Source organism: Molossus molossus, unplaced genomic scaffold, assembly GCF_014108415.1.
Source record: "Molossus molossus isolate mMolMol1 unplaced genomic scaffold, mMolMol1.p scaffold_m16_p_7, whole genome shotgun sequence".
In the NCBI taxonomy this organism is placed as follows: domain Eukaryota; kingdom Metazoa; phylum Chordata; class Mammalia; order Chiroptera; family Molossidae; genus Molossus; species Molossus molossus.
The window spans coordinates 58,531,344-58,551,671 of NW_023425401.1; the positions used below are offsets into that span (position 1 = coordinate 58,531,344).

Genomic DNA, 20,328 nt, shown 5'->3' on the forward strand with positions numbered 1-20,328 from the left:
CAGTCATTGACCACCTACTTTGAGTCAAGCTCTTAGTGCTTGCTGGGGTTATGTAGTTGAATGAGAGAAGGTTTCTGTCCTTGAGGAGTAAAATTTATGAAAAAGAACTTCCACAAAACAAGCAAGCCAGAACTCCAGCAGTCCCACCAACAAGATTTGTAAAATAAAGAAAGTGAAACAATATTTAAAAATTATACTCTATAATATAATATCTAATCACTGGGGTGTATACCTGAAACTAATACAATATTGTATGTCAACTAATTAAAAAATTAAAATGGTGAAAAATTTTTCAAAATCTATACTATGTAATCTGCTAAACTCTTAAAAACTCTTTTCATCTTATGTATAAGAGTGATTCATGCTCATTATAGAAAACGTGAAAAATACAAAAGACTTTTAGAATGTTCTCTGCAGTGTTGTTTACGATAGCATAATGATTGGTGTCATTGGAATCTGTATAAAAGTATAAATTGTCTTTTACACCTCACAGTATGGCTGGGATCATAGGACCAGTGACCTAGAGGGTGATCATTAGCATAATTTGAATGTAATAGACCTGAAGATATAACACACAGAGTTTGAATAGCAAAGGGGTCTCCAAATGCCTTTCTGCCCATGGCAATGAGACAGTCTACTCCTGGATCCTCCCTGCACTCCCAAAGCAGGACTAACCTCAGGTGCTTTATTCTTGCAGTGAGAGCCCGGGTTGGATGGGTGCAAGCTACTGATAAAGACTTCCGCAAGAGCAGCACTGTGTACTCCATCTCTACTGGAGGGGCCAGCCCTCAGTACCCAAATGTATTTTGGATTAATCCCAAAACGGGAGAACTCCAGCTGGTGACTAAAGTGGACTACGAAACAACCCCCATCTATATTCTCAGAATCCAGGCCACCAACAAGGAGGACACAAACTCAGTCACTGTGAGTGGATCTGTTGTGGTGTGTTCACACCAGCCTGAATGGCTGACTCAGGGTCTCTCTGGCACTCTCCAGGTGTGCCTGCAGCAATAAGAAATCTTAATAGGGCACATCCTCCAGATGTGACAGGAAATGACTGGTGGTGTCCAGGACAATGCATTTGGACACACAGAGCAGTGCCCAGGAAGTGGGTGACTGGGACGAGTGCTGAGTTTGATGACTACCTTGTGTGACCAGTGTCCTCTGGTTGCCCTTTACATCTCCCTGTGCTTTTTTTTTGCATTCATCTTCAGATAGAGCAGGAGGGAGAGAGGGAGGAAGAGAGAGAGAGAAACATCAATGTGAGAGAGACACATAGACTGGCTGCCACCCACACGACCCCAGTGGGGGCCAGGGACAAACTGCAACTGAGGTACATGCCCTTAGCGAGAACTGAACCCAGATCTCTCTGGACCACGGGCCAATGCTCTAACCGCTGAGCCAAATCGTCCAGGGCTCTCCCTGTGCTTTTACAGTGGGCTGGTGTATGCTGCCACAAGTGGGGTGTGTTTTGGTAGCTATACATTTCCTCCCCTCTCCCAGTAGCTGTGTTCCTGCCCTACCACCTTCACACCAGATGGGGTAGATCTTAAAATGATGTGGCTTGACTATGGCTATACTTCTTCTCAACCTTTGCTGTTGAGAATCTGGTTAAATGCAGATTCTGAGTCTGCTGGTCTGAGTAAGGCTGAAGAATCTGCATTCCCAATGGGCTTCTAAGTGGTGCTGATGCATCTGGTCCAGGGCCACACTTTGAGTAACAAGGCTTAACAGGTCTGTGCTGTCAGTAGTTAAGATTATCTGAGGGTAATATGATGGCCACAAGGACAGAACTATTTCTTCCTCTTTCCCATTAGTAAAGTGAAAAAGCATAAGGCAAAAGGAACTCTCAGCTAGCGGCAGGTAGCCCCGTGTAATAGAGAGAATGACTGGTTCAGAATCAGGTGACAGAGTTTATTTCTTAACTTTGATCCCAATTTTCCAAGGAGGGGGTCTCAGCCATGCTTATCTTTGTGTCCCAATTTCTCAGTCTCTTAAATGGAGAGTCACCCGATCATGCAACACCTGATTAGTCCAGTTCCTCTCATGACTTACTTTGAATTACCTGGACGATGGTTTTAATGATGCGTGAAGCTTGGCATTGCCTGCTGAGGAAGAGATGTGCTAAGTTGGAGATAATTGTAGTGTTTGTTAGGCTAGCTTTTTGAGAAAAATGAATGGACTCCACTTTGGGAGCTAACTAGAGTGAATATTTCAATTTATTCCCGATTTCAGAAATTGTTGAAATCTCCAAATTTCAAAGGTAAAATAAATTTGACTCAAAATTCATAAGGTTTTAAAAAGGGTGATGATCACATAAGTTCCTTCCAGGGCTGACATTCTGTGGTTCTGTGCTGGCAGGCATCCCAGCCCATATTGCAATTCTCCGGGCAGCAATGAAAGAGAATAGGCTGGCCCTGATGGTGACAGGTGATCGCCACCAGCTTAGTGCATTCTAATAATGCAGGTTACAGATGAGATCCCAGCTCAGCCAGGTTGTCTCATTTCATCCTAGTGGTTCTCGACCCTGGCTGCATGTTAGAATCAGTGGGGGAACATTAAAAAAAAAAAAAAAAAAGTGCCCAGGCCCCACCCTGCAGAAATTCCAATTCATGTGATCTGGAGAGAACCTAAGAAAGGGGAGCCAGGGTTGAGAACCATTACTCTATATTCCAAAGTTAAAGATGCAACTTCCAGTTCACAAGGGCAATGAACAGGGAAGTACAGAGGGTCTCCATAAATCTATAATTGCTGCAGGAAAAACAATTCAGCATTACCTAGACACATGAGCCCCATGTGTCTAGATGCATTTATGTGGATCTCCTATGAATGTATACACATATTATGCACATGTGCACACACACATAGTATAGAAGTTAATAGCATCAGACTTGGAGTAGGGGCAGACCTGCGTTCAAATCCCAGTGTTGGCACTCACCAGATGAATGACCTTGGGTCAATTACATAATCTCTCTAAGCCTCAGTTTCCTCATCTGCAAAATGGGAATGATTGTGTTATCTATCTCAGAACAAGTTAAATGAGCTGGAGAGACCACAAAAGTGCAGAGCACAGAGCCTGGCACACAAGAAGCACTCAGAAAGTTTTAGCTACTGACAATGGCCTTCTTGCTATTCTAGGTTACTGTTAACATCCTGGAAGAAAATGATAAAAAGCCAATTTGTATCCCAAACTCTTATTTCATGGCCATCCCAGTGGATCTGAAAGTTGGCACAAATGTTCAAAATTTCAAGCTGATGTGTACTGATCGTGATTCCAGCCCCAGGTCTTTTCGTTGCTCCATTGGCCTCGGTACTGTACCTGATGTCAACAGCCTGGCCTGGCTCTTGGGGTTGGAGGCCTTAGCTGCTGGTCAGGGAGAATGGAGTGGGGGATGGGGGACCTGTGCTCACATGCCGATTTGGGCACCGTGTGTATGGGTGTGGGATTGTAAATGAGGAAAGCAGGGATAAGAAAGAATGGTCCCAGTGCCTCCCAGTCCTCCTCTTGTCTTCCTTTTCTCCTCACCTAACTCCTCCCAGATTCTCATACAAGGCTCCCCAGAGGCCCAAGGGAGGGTGTACCCAACTGATGGTGATCCCTAAATTCCCAGCCTATCATATGGTTCATGAATCATGTCAGTGTAGTTTAAATTTTTTTAATCCAATTGCTCAACCTGCAAACTTGTAGTGGGGGCAGAGAATCCCAGTCCTCTCTGGATAATAATACGTAGATTAAATAGATTATATGCATTTTAAAATGTAACTTCAGGAACTTTCTTCTGCTCCATTCATTTTCTCTCTTTAAAAATATACCACTGTGGGGTTAAAAAACAGCACCCCTCAATAGAAATGAAACCAAAATAGCTCATCTAATGAAGTGCTGGGGCCGGAGATGTAAACCCAAACAAGCAGAACAATTCCAAGTGAAAGACTAAAATCCTATTTTGGCTGTCTGCTGAGCCCTGGTGAGCAGGAACTCTAAACAGTAGGAAGCCTCTTGAGCAGGCTGTCACACAACCCAGGGGCAGAGACGGCCTCCCTCAAGACTGCAGTTGCTGAAGATGGAAATAACCCAAACTGAGAACCCTCAGGCCTTTATGGAGCATTTCGCTGCTAAGGGAGTAAAAATTGCATCATCTCCTGCTCCATTTACTGATTTTCAGTCAGTAATGAGTCTGGAGCCACCAGAGGAATGAGCAAGGGCTGCGTGGGCGGGCAGCCTTCCTGCCCAGTTCTCCGAGCTGGGAGCCCTGAGTCCTAACAAACCTCGGACGAGGCAGGAATGGGGTAGATCCAGGAGGACCTGGGACTGCAATCCCTGCAAAGCCAGGAGGCATCTTCCTTTGGGGGAACTCCAGGGACATATGTCACCAGTTCTGTGTGACCCACTAACTTCCATGAAAGGCATGGAGTAATCTTGGTCCTATGGCTAAGGATGTTCCCCCTCTACCCTCTTGTGCCCACTTATTGGTCTGAGGGCAAGTTACACATGGTTGCCAAATAAATGCTGCGTGATAAGGATTGGCTCGAGAGGCTGCATCAGGATTCTCTGCTTGATGCTCCGCAAAATAGCGGCCATTCTCTTCGGACAGGTGTGCTGTTGTCCTTTTCTACTCCCATCCTTGTAGCCACACTGGTTGTGAGTGAGAGTTTCTTTATACTAATAAAATTTCTGGTGCAGGTAAGGCCAATATTGTAACCCTGGTGCGTCAGGAATAGTCTACTCCAGAGGTGTGGATATTTGTGGAAAAGACTCGATGCAGTTTTCCTCTAAACCTTTATTTCTCTCTCTCTTTTCTTCCTTTGCCCCAAATCCTTGTCTCACATCTCATTTAGGCAATGTTGACAGTCATTTCACCTTTCCTCCCAATGCTGGGTCCAATGTCACATGCCTGCTCCTTGAGACTCGCTTTGACTATAGTGGTGAGCTTGATAAGATCTGGGACTACAGACTACTTGTCTACATAACTGACGTCAACTTGCTGTCTGGCAGGAGGAAAGCTGAGGTCCTGATTGAAACAGGGACGGTGACACTGAGTATTAGTGTCATTCCTCACCCACCACGATCGTCACCACAACCCCCAGGGTAAGGGTTTTGGGATCTGCACTCAGTTACATCCTTGTGATCAACATCAATGGAACTCTTTGGCCCAGGAGGAATGTGGGATAGACTGAAAAGAGTCGAGGTGTTAGGATGTTGCCAGAAATGGCAACCATGGCTAGATTGGAGTAGTTGCTGGGTGGTAGATAGAGATCTGGGTGAGACCTGAGACTTGTAGAACTATTAACTTTTCCTCTTCTGGCAAATAAGGGTGTGTGTTTGTGTAAGCTTGTGCTAGATCAGGCATTGGCCAGCAGTGGTGTGTGGCAGAGGAGACACTGTTCATGGGCCTGTGGCCTGTTGCTACCTTCACAACCCCTTCTCTGCTTGCTCTTAAGAGCCATTGCAAGTCTATGTCTATGAAAGCAGGTAGCTGCCAGGTGCTCTTTTCCACTTCTTTTGAAGAGTTATTAGGCACCAATCTGTACCCTTCTCCCCATCTTCACGCCATTAAAATTCACTCATTCAATCTACAAATATTGATTTAATACCTGTAATATGCCATTCATTTTGTTGAACAAGCCCAAAATGATTTCTGCTCTCATGAAACTTGTAATGTGGGTCAGTTGTTTTCAAAGTGTGGTCTGCAGACCAGCAGCATCAGCCTCATTTGGAAATTTGTTAGAAATGCATATTCTTGGGCCAATTCCAGAATATTACAGTAATACCTCACCCAACCATGATTGTCACCACAACCTCATGGAAAGGATGTTGGAACCTGGAATCCCCAACTACATCCCCAACTACATCCCCTAACTTAATAGATCAGAAGCTCTGGGGGTGGGACCCAGCAATCTGTGTTTTTAATAAGCCTTCCAGAGGTCTCTGATGTGCGCTAAAGTTTGAGAGCCACCTATTTAGAGGGGGAGACATTGAAAATGCATGCAATTTAATAAAATAACTACAGACTGTGGTAAATGGTAGGAAGAAAAATAAGCAGGTGCCAAAACAGAATCAGTGTGATGAAGGGTGGGAGAGTCTGGAGTCTCCAACAGGATTATCTTTCCCTGCTCTGTGGAAGAACTGGCTTGTATTTGTGCTGACCCTTTCCTCCTGTTCCCAGTGAAAGTTACACCCTTGGTCAGCAGTCCCATACTTGTAGTATGCCAGAGAAAAGTAATCAAAACCTTAGAAAGTTCTGTCTCTCAGAGTCTTACCAAGGGCGGGTTAATGTTCATCTCCATGTGCTTGCGTCAGTATCACTCCAGTGAACGAAGCCTAAGATAACCTGAAGGATCTTCAGTTGTGTGAGGAACCAGTAAGCTACCCTGAGTAAGGAACTGCCACATTTCTGGGGCTTACAACATGACCCAGTCGTGGCATCTCCACTCCTGAAATCTCCGTAACTTGTTTACCTGTCTCCCACTCTAAGAAGCAAATGCTGAACTTGAGGTTTCACTGTGATATCAGCCCACTCACCTGGCAGTGCAGCCTGTAGTGTGTGAACACCAACGAGCCTTTTGAGTGTTACAAGAAATACCTGTCATGGCTCATGCCTTCCAGTGAGAGGTAATGGCTGTATTAGTCCCGGGGCTATGCCATGATTTAACAGGGAAGAACGCCAATGGGATTGTTGGCTTTTATGAAGGGGAGGAAAGACAGAGGATAAAATTAAACCTAGAGTTACTCTTCAGTTGCCTACATTTTTTGGGTTTTGATCTAATGGGTATCTAGAAAGACTATAAGTAAGGTGACGGGTTGAAGCAGCAAGAACCATGATAACATAGATGTTCAATTTATAGAAGAAGAACAAAGAATAAAATAAACCCTCAACACAGGAACTGATGTCAGGAACTGCCACCTTCCATTCCCCTCCCCCTCTCTGTCATTCAAGCCCCAGATCACCTACCAGATCCTGAGGAAAAAGGTTTATTCTCCGTCAGCATGGCATGTGCCATTTGTCGTCACTTTGGGCTCCATATTGCTTCTGGTTCTCCTAGCGATTCTGATTGTCCAGTTGGCCAAAGCCATCCACAGATACTGTTCCGGCAAGATTGGGAAGCATGAGAAACCTCTGTAAGTTGCCAGTGGGCTGGGCCCTTTCCACAACTTCCTTTGGGATACTGTTTGCAGTGATGTCAGGAGAAGGAAAGATAAAGAATTAGAACTTCTTCACAGGACAGAGAGGGTGCCTGGTATGAAGGAGGACAAGGTGTTATAACTCAGTGCCATTGACCCAAACTCCCAGAGGCCTTCACAACAACCAAAGGGGTTGACAGTTTACTCATTTACTGAAGAACATTCTTCACTAACTAATCCCTAAGTAATCGCTAACCCTGGGGTAATAACTAACCCTTGAGTAATCCTGGGGTCGGCGCCAGGGATAATCTATTGAAAACATCTTGACCTTTGAGATGTCTGGGAAACTGAGTAACAGGTAATTAACTAACTGCTAAATTCCGCTTCTGTAACATGCTTGCTTACACGTAGCACCCCCCCCCCCCCTTACAAAATCGTATAAAAAGGAGCCATTTTAGCTCTCCGAGGCCGCAGTTACTCCTGTGTGGGACATACTGCAGGTGCCTGTGGACTTAGCTCAATAAACTCCTTTTGTTAAACCCCATCTCGGCGTCTGAGTTTGGTCGATCTCCTGGGTTACAACAAAGGGACATATGGGGAAAGAATCCTAGCTGCCCTTTGTCCTGGTGTAGCACCTTCATCATCTTCTGGCAGAAACTGTTCTTTTGGCTTTCCCGGGCACCCGCCCTGTCCTTGATGTGTTCTCAAAGAAACTGGGGCTTCAGCTTCTTGGTGACTTGCCCTGGTTACATGTTTCAGAAAAAAAGCCCCACTGTGAGTTGTGTTAGAATATGCTGTGGTCTTATTTGTAGAATATTTAAAGGATGGGATGGAATTAGAGGAAGCACAGAAAACTGATAAGGAAATTAAGCTTTGGCTCCAGTGATTCAATGGGACTTTTGTGTAACTAAATAATCATTGTCCTTTTGCATGTGACCCTGATCTCTCACTCTCTAGGGCTGTAAACACAGATCTGCTTCCTCTCCCGCCTATTCTTTTCCGCCCTAACACTCCTCTAACTGTGACACTCTGTGGAATCTTTTTTACTGGCTAAAGTCAGGTACTGAAATGAAGGAAAGAGATCACTCAATTGCTACAAACTTCCCCCCAGAGCCAGTTTCTTAAGCTTCAGAAGCTCCTACAATTAGAATGTGATGGTTCTGAGCCTGGGCTTTGGAGTTAGACAAGGTCTGGGTTCAAGTCTTAGCTCTATCATTTTCTAGGCATATGGCTTTGGGCAAGTGGCAGCTTCTGTGAATCTCAGTGTCCTTATTTGAAAACTAAACAATTAAATGAGCAAATGCAAATACAACACTTAGCACTGTTCCTGATATAAATGCTTAGATACACTATTTACAAAAATCTTGTATTATTTTTAATGGTTCACTGAACTCAGGAGTCTAGATTCCCAGTTTAGCTATAAGCCCCAGAATATTAAGGTGTTAGAACTTGAGTTTTGCCAGTTTCTCTGTCAAAAAGAAAGGGTGATAAGACTCATGTCCTTTTAAAGGTATTTTGAAGATTAACTAGTACTGTCAAATAATTCAAAATCTATGGATGAAAGACTCGGTATAAAACTATAAGGTATTAGCATAAAGATGTGCTTTGCATTTTGCCATTGGGGAAGTTTGTTGCTATTGGCAACCTTGACTTCAAGGTAAGAAACCCTTGAGCATCTGCTGAAATTAAAAAAGGCATTTTTTGTTTGGACTCTACTCACAAATTGATTTGAAAAAGGAGGGGAGGGGGCTCCAAAAGACTGATGCTTAAGCTTGTAAGGATGCTGGTGCTCTGTAATGGGATTTGGGCAGAAGTTCTTAAAGCAAGTCTGTTATCCAACAGATGCTGCCACTCACATGCAATTTGTGGTTAAATGTTAAATATGCACCTGAACCTGGTTGTTTTAACTTAATTTCTAAATATTAATCATTTTCAACATGGTTAACTTAAAAAAGAAAAACTAGTAATTCAGATTCAGATCTGGTCTCTCTGGAATTTAGTTGTACCACATGGCAGCCAACATTTGTCCAATAGCAAAATAGAATATAATTGGAGTCACAGTGTTATAGAATCCAAGGTTACGGAAAGGGTCTTAGAGTCCAAGTAATCTGTTTTGTTATAGAAACCAGAGTTTAGCTGCTAGCCCCTGAACCTTCCTGCTGTGAGCTGAGCCTTCTGCTCAGCTAGCTACTGGGGAGGAAAATGGGGCAGGAAGAATTGCCAGTCAGTTTGATTGGGGTTGTTCAGCCCTCACTCAGTTGTCAGAGAAGATGTATTCCCTGAAGTTCTATAAAACAATAGTTTTTGAACTTATCAAACTATCAGAACCTCCTTAGTCCCAAACCAATAACAACTGCTCTGTTTGGAGGAAGGGTGGGAGCCCAGCCTTCAATTTAGTCCCCATCCCTGTGCACTTTCAATCAACTCCTGCATCCCAGGGAACACAGTTGCCCAAAGGCTCTCATATTGTCATGAGTCTACAAGTGCAGAATGCTCTCAGGTTAATTCTTGTCCATCCCTTTTTTCCCCATAGGGTGAAGAAAGGAGGTATGTATGGTGCTTATTCTCTTTGTTTGTTGCTGTGGCTGTTATTATTATTAGTATTATCATTTTTGCTCGCTCTGCTGTATTACATGAAAGGGCTCCGACTCAGCAGAGAATCAGGATGAAATCCTGTCTTGGTGGGTTTTTAGCCACATCATCCATGGGTGGAATGAAACTGAGGTCAGGCGTAACTGGGGAAAAGGAAGGTCAGGGTGCACAGTGCCATTTGTCCACTCAAATCTCTCGCTTTGGTCCTGCCTGTTCCCTACCCAAGAGTTGCCTCTGATCAGCTCAACTTAAGCATCTAGAGGTTTGTTCCCCATTGTGTGGGACAGGAATAAAGAATTCTCTGTGGGTTAAACACAGACAGCATCTACTCTCTGTTACTCACAGAGAGGCGCTGACTCCTCCTGAGGACAGCTAATACTCTGTGTTGTCTCTTTTTATTTTCATTTTATTTTTTTGTTAATGCTCACCCAAGGGTAATTTTTCCATTGATTTTTAGAGAGAGTAGAAGGGAGGGAGGGGGGGAGGAGAGAAAAAGAGAGAGAGATTGGTTACCCCAACTAGGGCTAGGGATTGAACCTACAACCCAGGTATGTGCCCTTGACTGGGAATCAAACCCGAGACCCTTTGGCTTGCAGGCCGATGTTCTAGCCACTGAACAACACTGGCCAGGGCCAGATGCCTCTTAAAGAACAAATAATACTTTATTCTGAGATTGTAATGGATTTGATTATTTCACAAGCTATTTAGATCAGGCTAGTTAGAAAGGGGGGCTGGGTGCAGTCAGATGGGCTGGGAAAACAATGACTTCAGGGACATTGTAAATTGAGCAAGGTCCATCTGACTACCTCTAAGCCTAAGGAGATGTCACCTGGTCCCAAAGGTTGTTGCCTCAAGGAGAATCCAGGCTAGGGGAAGAGATAAGACAAAGAATTGGAAAGTGTGTTTTTATAAATGATTGTTTTAATCACTCCAATCACATGTCTGACATGCACAAGGCACATTTAAGCAGGATTAGAAATTTAATTATAATGGTTAATAATCGTATCAAATGGGATGATTTAAATAAATGAGATTTTTACAAACTGTCTCCCACCTTTGTTACTTTAAAAAAAGAGAATAGGGAATAAATAAAAAGAATCCCCATATTATGAACAAATATATCAACCCAATCTCTCTTTCTTACCTATGTAGCCATTTAAAAAATAATTTCCTAGGTCCAATAATAACAACTGGAAAAAGAGCAGAATAGTTTTTGTTTTTGTTTTTAGTTCTGTGTATTATGTGTGTGTATGTGTGTTTTTCTGAGATTGAAAGCCATCAACAAACATGTCTACAGACAGAAAATTTTTGCCGTGTCTGTCATACTGATTTCAAAGCCTGTTTAAGAGAAAATCCATTGTAAGGGTAGAATTTTAAGGTCAATTTAATGTCCAAGAACTTAACTTCTGCCTGTTTTATTCCCTGCAGAAATGAAGAATACAAAGAGAGAAGTTGTGGTGGTAAGCATGGTTGGCCATGGGGCACCTGGCTTAGGTGGTGTGTTGTGGGGGGCTCCCGTCCCCCTGCAAGGCTTGGGGTGTTTATCATTCAGGAAGATACTTGTATTTGGCCACTGGAACAGACTGCTGTGTGACGAGCTCCTGATAGAATTTGTTCCCTCCACTGAACATGTCTGCTGATATATTTGCAGAAGAACTGAATTTCATAAATATTGAATAGTGGTATTTATTATCTACACCAGCTCTCCAGGAGAGTGAGTTGGGAGAGAGGAGCTTAAAGATCAGAACTGAAGCTTTAGCCTTCAATGGGATTTATTTTCTTTGCCCTTCCACAACCTTGTGGGAAAAGTGGAAGAGAAGGAGCAGTGCTTGGGTCCGGGATTGGCTCTGCCCACTTAGCCATACGGTCTTGCAGACTCCCTCAGCCTCTTTTTTTTTTTTTTTAATGTCTTTATTAATTTTGTATCTTTTTTTTCTTTTTCTTTTCTTTTTTAGAGAGCGAGAAAGGGAGAGGAAGAGAGAGAAACATCAATTGACTGCATGCTGGAAATCAGGCCCACAACCCTGGCATGTGCCCTGATCTGGAATCAAAGTGGCAAACTTTTGCTGCACGGGGCAATGCCCAACCAACTGAGCCACACTGGCCAGGACTCCTTCAGCTTCTTTAAGCTTTAGATTCTTTATTTGTGAAGTGGGAGTGAGGACGCCTGCCTTGAGATAACAGGTGGGGAGATATTTTGAGAAATGTTGAGAGTCACACAAATGCAGTGTGATAGCTGGAGAGTTACTCCCACCGTACCTCCTTGGTTTTCTTTTACTGAGTGCAATCCACCCATGGGAAGTGATGGTACTTGAAGATTACCCACCCTCCCACCCAGACCTTCCCCTTCCCCTGATAATAAAACTGTTATGATCCCAGACTCAAGACTTTGGGGAATGAGAAGCACAACCAGGAGGACAATTCAGCACACTGGAATTTTTGCCTCAGGCTCATCAGCTAAATGTTTATATGTATTGGTTTGTATACAAACAAGAGGAAGAGATGATCTCTTGTTTACAGGTCTTATTGTCTAAGGCAAGTACCCTTCATTAAGAGACTGCCTCAGAATTATGTAATATTAAATTAATCAATTAAATAAATAAATAAATCTCCATGACCATAAAAAGTGGGGCTACTGAGCTCATCAAATGGATGAAACTCATACAGCCTCTATTTCCTTTCTCCCAAATTGGGGGGCTGTGGACAAGTGAGTAAATGATGGCTTTTGTGATACACACTGGGGGTTGAAGGGCTCAATAAGCTCCAAAGACAGTCCTCATTAACATGCTAAAGAATGGCACCACTGGAGGGTACTATGTGAGGGAACTGGGTGCTTTCATGGGGTCAGAGGTCAGGTCCTGGAGAGTGGCACAGAGAAGGGATCAGGGGAAGAAAAAGATATGGACATAGAACTTACATAAGGCAGGCCAGGCCCTGATGCCATACTGCACTGCCCTAGACAAAGGAAAACAGCCAGAGCTCAGGGTGGGAGCACATGGGTCCTCCTCTGTGCTTGCTTTGCACGTCTGCCTGATGGTGGGCTTAGGCAATGCAGATCTTACCCAGTGTTGCGTGGCATGTCTGCTCTTCCACCTCTGCAGCTTAGATATCCTTTACTCAGGAAGCTTCCCTACCCCCAAGTCTGGGTTAAATTCCCTCCTCCCGCTCCCACCTGTGCCCCCATAGCATCCTATATTCTCCCCTCATACAGCCCTTATCACTCTATATTGCAGTGCCTGTATGTCAATGGCTTCCACTTGATTGCAAGCTCTGTGGGGCAGTAACCACTTCTGCCTGTTCACTGCTGTGTCCCAAGCATCAGCACAGTGCCCATTGAGTAAATAAGTGCCAAGAAGGCCCTACGTAAGAAACTTAGGCTGTGAGGATGAGTGGCCTTGCCTGGCAGGAGGAGTGTAAGGTTGTGCTTGAAACTGTCTCTTTTCTCTCCTTAGGAAACAATCCAGATGAACACTGTCTTCGATGGTGAAGCCTTAGACCCAGGTAATTAAATAGCAGTGCCACTTATAAGAGTGCTTTGCACATTCCAGGCTGGTAGAACCTTGTCCAATGTCATGCTCTTTTACTCAGTTTCCGTCCGTTTGGTTATTTTGCCTATACTTGCTGACTTTCTAGGCTGCAGTGCAAAGTGAGCCAGCTCTGAACTGAGCTGGCTTGCAGACACACGTGGTCCTGTGTGAGGCCTCAGGAGATTTCCACCTTCAGGCTCCTACTCAAGGACCATGGCTCTGTCTAGTGTCCCTTTCTAAACTGGTGAATTCCAGAACCCACTTTTTCTTCCTGCTTATTGAGATTCAACCCCCACACTTGATCTTTTCTTATTGCTTCTAACACCATCCTATTTGGTAGTGAGAGATATGGAGAAATGGGAAGCTTGGCTTCTTTTTTTTTTTCTAGATTAGGGCCAAGAATTTCTTGGTTGGCAAGATAAACATAAGGTAAAGCTGGCCTCCAGAGTTCTCATCACCCCCATGAAATCAGCTCCAAATTTAGCTCCTTTACACACATCCTTCTACTTACAAAGGCTCAATTATAGACATGAATAAAGGGAAGGAAACCAAATTCAAGAGGCAAGTGTGTTGGCTCCCTGCCATGCTCACATGCAAACGGCTAGGTTGTCGGCTCACAAGGAGGATGGCTCCTCTCCAGGAGAGGCTGCTGCTGGAATTAAATTTCCCTCTATTATTAGGTACTTGTTACCATAATGTGCGCACATTAGCATAAGTGCTGGTGGGATTCTCAGCGGAGGAGAGGCCACTCATGCTGCATGGAAATGGTAGGAGCAGGGTCCGCCTGAAACTCTGAGGTAAAAGCTAGGAAGGACCAAGGCCATTACTCTGCATTTGTGTGTTTGAGAGAAGGAAGAAGGACGAAATGAGCCAACTGGAGTAATGTGAACAGACACATCAATTAGTGTCTGCTGGCTCTGACACAATTAAAATGGCTTCCTTGCATCATCTCAACTGGGGCCAGATTTGTGTGTCTGTGTCTACTAATCTCCGCTAACCTAACATAAATAAAAATTAAAGTCTTTTCCTCCGTGCTTGGCGAATAGCAGGGATTCAAGGGCGTTTTAAAACAAATCAGAAGAAAATGAGTAACACTGTTAGAAATTGAACCTAATTTATCCTAAGTGCCCGTGGAGTTCCAGATTTATGTGGGTTTTCAATCTTGCAATTGAGATGGCCTTGAGCTCTCCTAACCCTTTCTGTCCACGGGGGGGGGGGGGGGGGGGCATAGTTTTTGCTACCTGTGTAGTAGGAGCGCACAGCTCGTAGAAAGGGCAGGCTGGTGACGACTGTTTGCACTGTTCAGAAGTGTGCTTTCTATCTCAGTGATTCTCACCTTCTCACATGCCTCATCTGCTCCTGGAGCTGAGAATAAAGCAAGGTGGAGATGGGAAGAAGAAAATCATTTGAATTCCTTTGTTTACATTATATTTTTCCTCCCTAGTTGCTGGGGCAAAATATGTATTCAATTCAAAAACTGGAGCCAGAAAGTGGAAAGATCCCTTAAAGCAAATGTCAAAGTGGAAGGAGTCCAGCCACCAGAGATGCTCCAAGCAGAGCTGTCTCTGTGGGAGGAACTAGGCCACAAAGGAGCACCGACCAGGAAGGAGATGGGCTGAGTGACAAAGCACAGGCTGAGGATACAGCCTCAGGTTCCAGAAACCAGGATGGCAAGCCAGGTACCCCAAAGAACAGAGACCAACACCTCAAGAGCAGAATTTCCCCCAAACCACCCCCAGGAAAGTAGGCAGGGTCTGGTTGCTGGTCCCACAGAAGAGCATGGGAGAGGGACCTTGAATGTCTAAGGGATGCTACCTCACCCTAAATTCTATGAGAGCTTATGAGGTATCATGGAAGTAAAAATGTGGCCTAAAGGGACTAGGAGATCCAGGGTCCCAAATGGGATGTTTACAACAGCATAAAAGGGTTTGATTGCATAGTTGCCTTTTTCTGAGATGGCACAGGAGAAATTTGTTTTAGGACTCTGTGCTTTTGATCAGCTAGACTGTTAACTTCTGGATGCAGAATTGTGTTTCTTCTTCTCATTGACTGCTAGGAAGCTCCATTCAGTTTACCCCTAGGAAGAGCACAGAACTTCCTGACATTAATGTTGAGGACTACCTGAACATCTGATTTCATCTTATTTTCCTGCCTTCACTTTAGTATTGCCCAGAATTCTTCACTTATACAGTTCAACACCATACACCTTTGCAAGTCACCTTAAATCTTTTTTGAAAGAAGCCATGCAGTGAAAAAAATGAATGCACCCTGGCCGGTGTGGCTTAGTTGGTTAAGTGTCGACCCATGCACCAAGAGGTTGCTGGTTTGATTCCCAGTCAAGGGCACATACCCAGGTTGCAGGCTTGATCCCTACTAGGGAGTGGGCAGGAGGCAGCCGATTGATGTTTCTCTCTCCCTCTTCCTCTCCTTTCCTCTCTCTGTAAAATCAATAAAAACATACCTTAAGAAAAATGGATAAATTAATAATGAGTTATTCTTCTGGGAAGAAGAAAACAATAAACACATTCTTTTATTATTTTTATTGAGGTATAAAACTTATATTCAATGAAGTTCATAGATCTAAGGTACTCAGCTCAATAATAGACTCCTCCCAGAGGCAAGATGATCATCATAGTCTTGTTTTGCTCTTTTGAATTTCATATAAATGGAATTACACAGATGTGCTCTTTTGTGTCTGGCTTTTTCTGCTCAGCATATCATGTCTGTGAGATTCATCCATGTTGTATTCTAGATCAGCAATCCAGTTCTCTTCGCTGTGGTGGTGGCTGCTTTAAGTTTTTCACTATGATAAATTTCAGTGCTACGAACTTTTGTGTGCATGTCTTCTGGTGAGCATAAACATGTGTTCCTTTGGAGCACATTCCTAAGAGTGCATGTGCTAGAGCCATTGCTGGAATCTGCTGAGAAGTGCAAAGTTGGTGGCTCTACTCTATACTTCCACCAGCAACAGTTGAGAGTTCTGATTGCTTTCCTTCCTTGCCAACACTTGGTTTTGTCAGTCCTTCAGGTTTTAGCCATCCGTATTAACATTTTTCTTGAAATGAAGTTACTCTTTTTCTTAAAGCCAAAAGTCACGAACCTTGTAACTTCCCTACCTTGATCGTCCCCTGCCTCCTGAGATTAGAGGGAACCACAGGAGTTGAGTGGGGACACAGCAGGATGCTCTAGCTAACCCTACAACTGGGGTGAGCAGTGAACTGAAAATAAATCATACCATGATGGGATAGGAAATGGAACTTTTCAGTGTGTACCTAGTGGAGATTGAGCAGTCTGTTTTACCTCCATGCCCTGCTCCTCAGTTGCTGAAGCATTAGTTCAATACCCACAAGAAAAGATCAGGTGAGAATCTGTTAGAGCAGCGGCTCCTTCCTTCCCACAATAGCCTGTAGGGGGCATGCAAGATCCATCCTGCAAAGTCAGAACTTCAGAAGGAGAAGCTGCTAGTTTACTGTGTACCTGTGCACCAGTGTGATTTCTCAAGAACAAGAAACATTTAAAAAATGCTCTGTTCTGATTACAGCAGTCAATGATTTATTAATAAGGGTTGGTTGCCAGAGAACTCCCCTGAATAGGTTTAAATGTTGCAAAAGGAGGCAGAGCTGTTCATTTGTGGAGGTTAAAGTGGGTGAAGTGGCCGATTACCCATATAAGACTCTGAAAGTCTATGGAGCCTCAAGCAAAACGCCTTCTTCAGGAGCTCTCAGCCTCAATACAAATAAAATGAGGCTCAGAGAAGGCTGAAGGAGGACCTAATAACTGTTTATGAGCCCATTAAGGATGATTAGAAGGAGGGCAGTGAGCAGCTGTTCTTTCTTTGCTGATGACAGCGCTAGAGGGAATTGTGCTTCTCGGCCAGGAGAAGAGATTTAAGTTCAGAACAGGGAGGGACTTCCTGAAGGCTGCAGTCTGCTTGAAGAGCTCACTTCCTTCCCTGCTGATGGGCAGGAAGAGCTGCTTGTCAACCTCAAGATGTGAACCCTGAGGAACTCAAGACGTGGGGTCAGGAGTGTACCAGGAGGCTTTGGCCAAGGCAAAAGAAATTCTGTCTTTTCTTTTACACATTTGGTTTTTCTATCAGTGGAAATCAGAAGTTTGAAGTTCAGGGTTGAGACCATTGGTTTCTAACATTTACCAGGTTTGGGAAAAATAAAAGTTATCTGAATGAAATGAAGCCAGGGACCACTGCAGATCTTGTGAAAGATTTCCCTCATTTCTTTCCCAAGGCCTTAGACACAAATGAATTTATTGTAGCTAATGTTGACCTGCTTGAGTTGAGTCATTATAAAAATGAGGCAAAGACATTCAGGGATTAGACCACAGAGGGATCCTTAATTGTTGAGGGATTTAAAAGCACATGGTGAATTCTCAAGTTTGAGCTTTCTGCCCGCTCAGTAGGAGGCAGGGACCAGGGACCACCTCTCCGTCTGTGTTAAAAGCATGTGTGGCTCAGTGACAGAAACTGGGCAATGACACTTTTGCTCCTCAGAGCCCTCTTTCACCTTTCTAGTTCTATCATTTGCCTTTTTATGAAATGTGTTTTGTTATGGCTGAGACAATTAAAGCAACAAAATGAGTAAAGATAGAAAATGGTTGCTATCAAAACGATGTTTTTCATTTCAAACTTCATGTGTGTGTTTTACCTCCCATTCATGCAATAAATATTTATGGAGCATCTACTGTGTGCCAGGTATTGACTCATTAGTAAACACAGCAGCCCCAAACCCCTGCCCTCGAGGAGCTTACATTCTGTCTGCTACAGCTGAATGCATCCTGCTCATAGCCATCCCCAGAGGTTCTATTTCCAGGTCCATCCTGGCCTATTTATTTCTTGGTTCCTTGAGTAGTCTATCTTGAAAGGTAAATTAACCAAACCCTGGAATCTCCTTTCTGAAATACCAGTTAATTCAGAACCATTTAAATATATTTTTTAAACTTAATGAGGAGACCTTGTCAGAAAATAGTTGAGATGTCCAAGTAGGGGCCCCAGCCTTGGGTTATCAGACTAGCATCCTGTTTATATACCTCCAGATGGCAGCTTCGAAGCAGGTGTGACTTCTCTGTGTGGAAGATGGAAGTATCCTGAGGTCAGTGAAATGTTTGATCTGGAGCTCAGAGAAAAGGTCAAACATAGGATGAGAGAGGGTGAAGGGAGATTCAGATCACTGAGACCCTCTTATGTGTCACCTGTACTGGGGGCAAGATGTGGCTCCTGTTCTAAGGGAATAATCCAACTGAGAAGAGAACAGGCTCATTGACAAGACAACAGGCTATCACATAAGCACTTTATGAGAACTAAATGAGTTTCACAGGTAGTGAGTGCTGGAGAAAGGAGACGTGGGCCAGACCAGTCTCTGAACATATAATGGGAGACTTGGGACCTGAGAGAGGGTTCTTAAAGGTAGAGATGAGTTCAAAATTGGAGAGAAGGGAATTTTTGAGCAAAGACCAAAGAATTCAGAATTCTGGCCTTTAATCAATGTTCCAATACTTGTTCTGTGTAACCTTGAGTGAATATCTACAACCCAATACAGAGCCTCCTGGGTATGTAGCAAGTACTCAACAGACATTTGTAGAATTGAATTGAATCAAGCATGCTTGTAGTTGGTTTTCTACTCAGGTCATATAGCAGAGTCACAATTTGTCTAACCAGAGCTAGACAAACATTATGATAAGCAACAAAAGTTACTGAGTACCTACTAGTACCAGGCATGGTTCTAGGCTCTAGGGATCCAGCAGTAAATAAAACAATGTTCTTAGTGTTTACATCCTAGAGATGGATGAAACATTGAATATATAAGCAGACAATGTTCAGACCATATATAGAAATAGAACTCTGACCCACAACCTGCAGCAACCCATCCAGGAGATCAATCCCCTTTCCGGGAAGCTGAGCATCACTTCTGTAACAACCAGCCCCAAGTAGCCAAAATTTAATCGATATAATTAAGAGCTTTCATAATTTTTGTCCCTGCTTCCAATTTAGGATTGAACAGAGAAAGCTAAATATGCACCTGTAACCAACCACACAGGGTTCCCCCTTCCTACTTAGCCTACCTACAGCTTCCCTGTGCCAACAACCTCCACTTCAGGCACACCTGAAGCCTTCCCTTTTTTCCACAATAAAGCTTTTCCACTCCTCTGCCCACTTTGAGCCTTTGCTAAAATACAAGTGATGGTAGCTAACTCCCTTGCTATAGTAAGCCATGAATAAGTAGTCATTGCTTTTCCTTGTTTATTTCTACAGGGATGATAGGCAGATTTCATATATATAGAGTGTATATATTACACACACACACACACACACACACACACGTATATATAGTGAGTATGTGTGTGTGCCATCTCTCGGCCCGCCAGGATTGGTGCAATGCAATGAACTACAAGCACACACTGGTTAAAGTGAGAGGGAGCTTAGCAAGGGAGCAAATGCTCCAGATCTTTGGATGCAGTTCCATTTATTTACATATTGGTTCCCCCAGGTTACAAGTGGATTTGTGTAAATGATTTCCTTGAGATGGCATCTCTGTAAACCATACAGCCTAGCCTTGTCTCTCACTTTTTACAGTGGTAAGAGACTTTAAAGCTAAAAAATAACAAACCCAGCCATGCCTGAGCCTATGGCCCATTATCCTTGCTGAGTGGTCCTTCAATGCTTTGTCATGCAAACCTTATCTAGTCACAAATACAGTGATACCTCGGTTCTCGAACGCCTCGGTTTTCGACCAAATCGGTATTCGACCAGGAGATTCGAGAAACTTTTGTCTCGGAATCCGAACAAATATTTGGAACTCGAACTTCCGAGATGAGCCGAGTTGAGCCGAATGGCGTTCATTCGGCCCAGCGCGCCTTGCTTGCGTCATCAGTGTGAGTGCAGAGAGAGAGTTACGCTTTGTGGAGTCACGCTTTCCTATTGGGTTTCATTGCTTCGGTTCTCGAACAATTCGGTTCTCGACCGTCCTCCTGGAACGAATTATGTTCGAGAACCGAGGTATCACTGTATACAACACACTCAGTTCAGACAGGATGACCTTCTTACCCTTCAGGCAAACCTTATTTATCCACACACAT

General features: G+C 43.8%; 1 protein-coding gene across 1 annotated transcript in view; it reads left to right on the forward strand.

Moving 5' to 3' along the window:
- CDHR3 (cadherin related family member 3) overlaps window positions 1-14,986 on the forward strand; it is a 107,715-nt gene extending 92,729 nt beyond the window's left edge. The window contains 10 exon segments of the mRNA XM_036246315.1: window positions 698-924; window positions 3,139-3,310; window positions 4,837-5,058; window positions 5,061-5,086; window positions 6,936-7,117; window positions 9,654-9,667; window positions 11,141-11,172; window positions 13,165-13,213; window positions 14,684-14,780; window positions 14,782-14,986. Coding sequence (XP_036102208.1) covers window positions 698-924; window positions 3,139-3,310; window positions 4,837-5,058; window positions 5,061-5,086; window positions 6,936-7,117; window positions 9,654-9,667; window positions 11,141-11,172; window positions 13,165-13,213; window positions 14,684-14,780; window positions 14,782-14,986 — 1,226 coding nt within the window.
- Window positions 14,987-20,328: the final 5,342 nt, after the last annotated feature.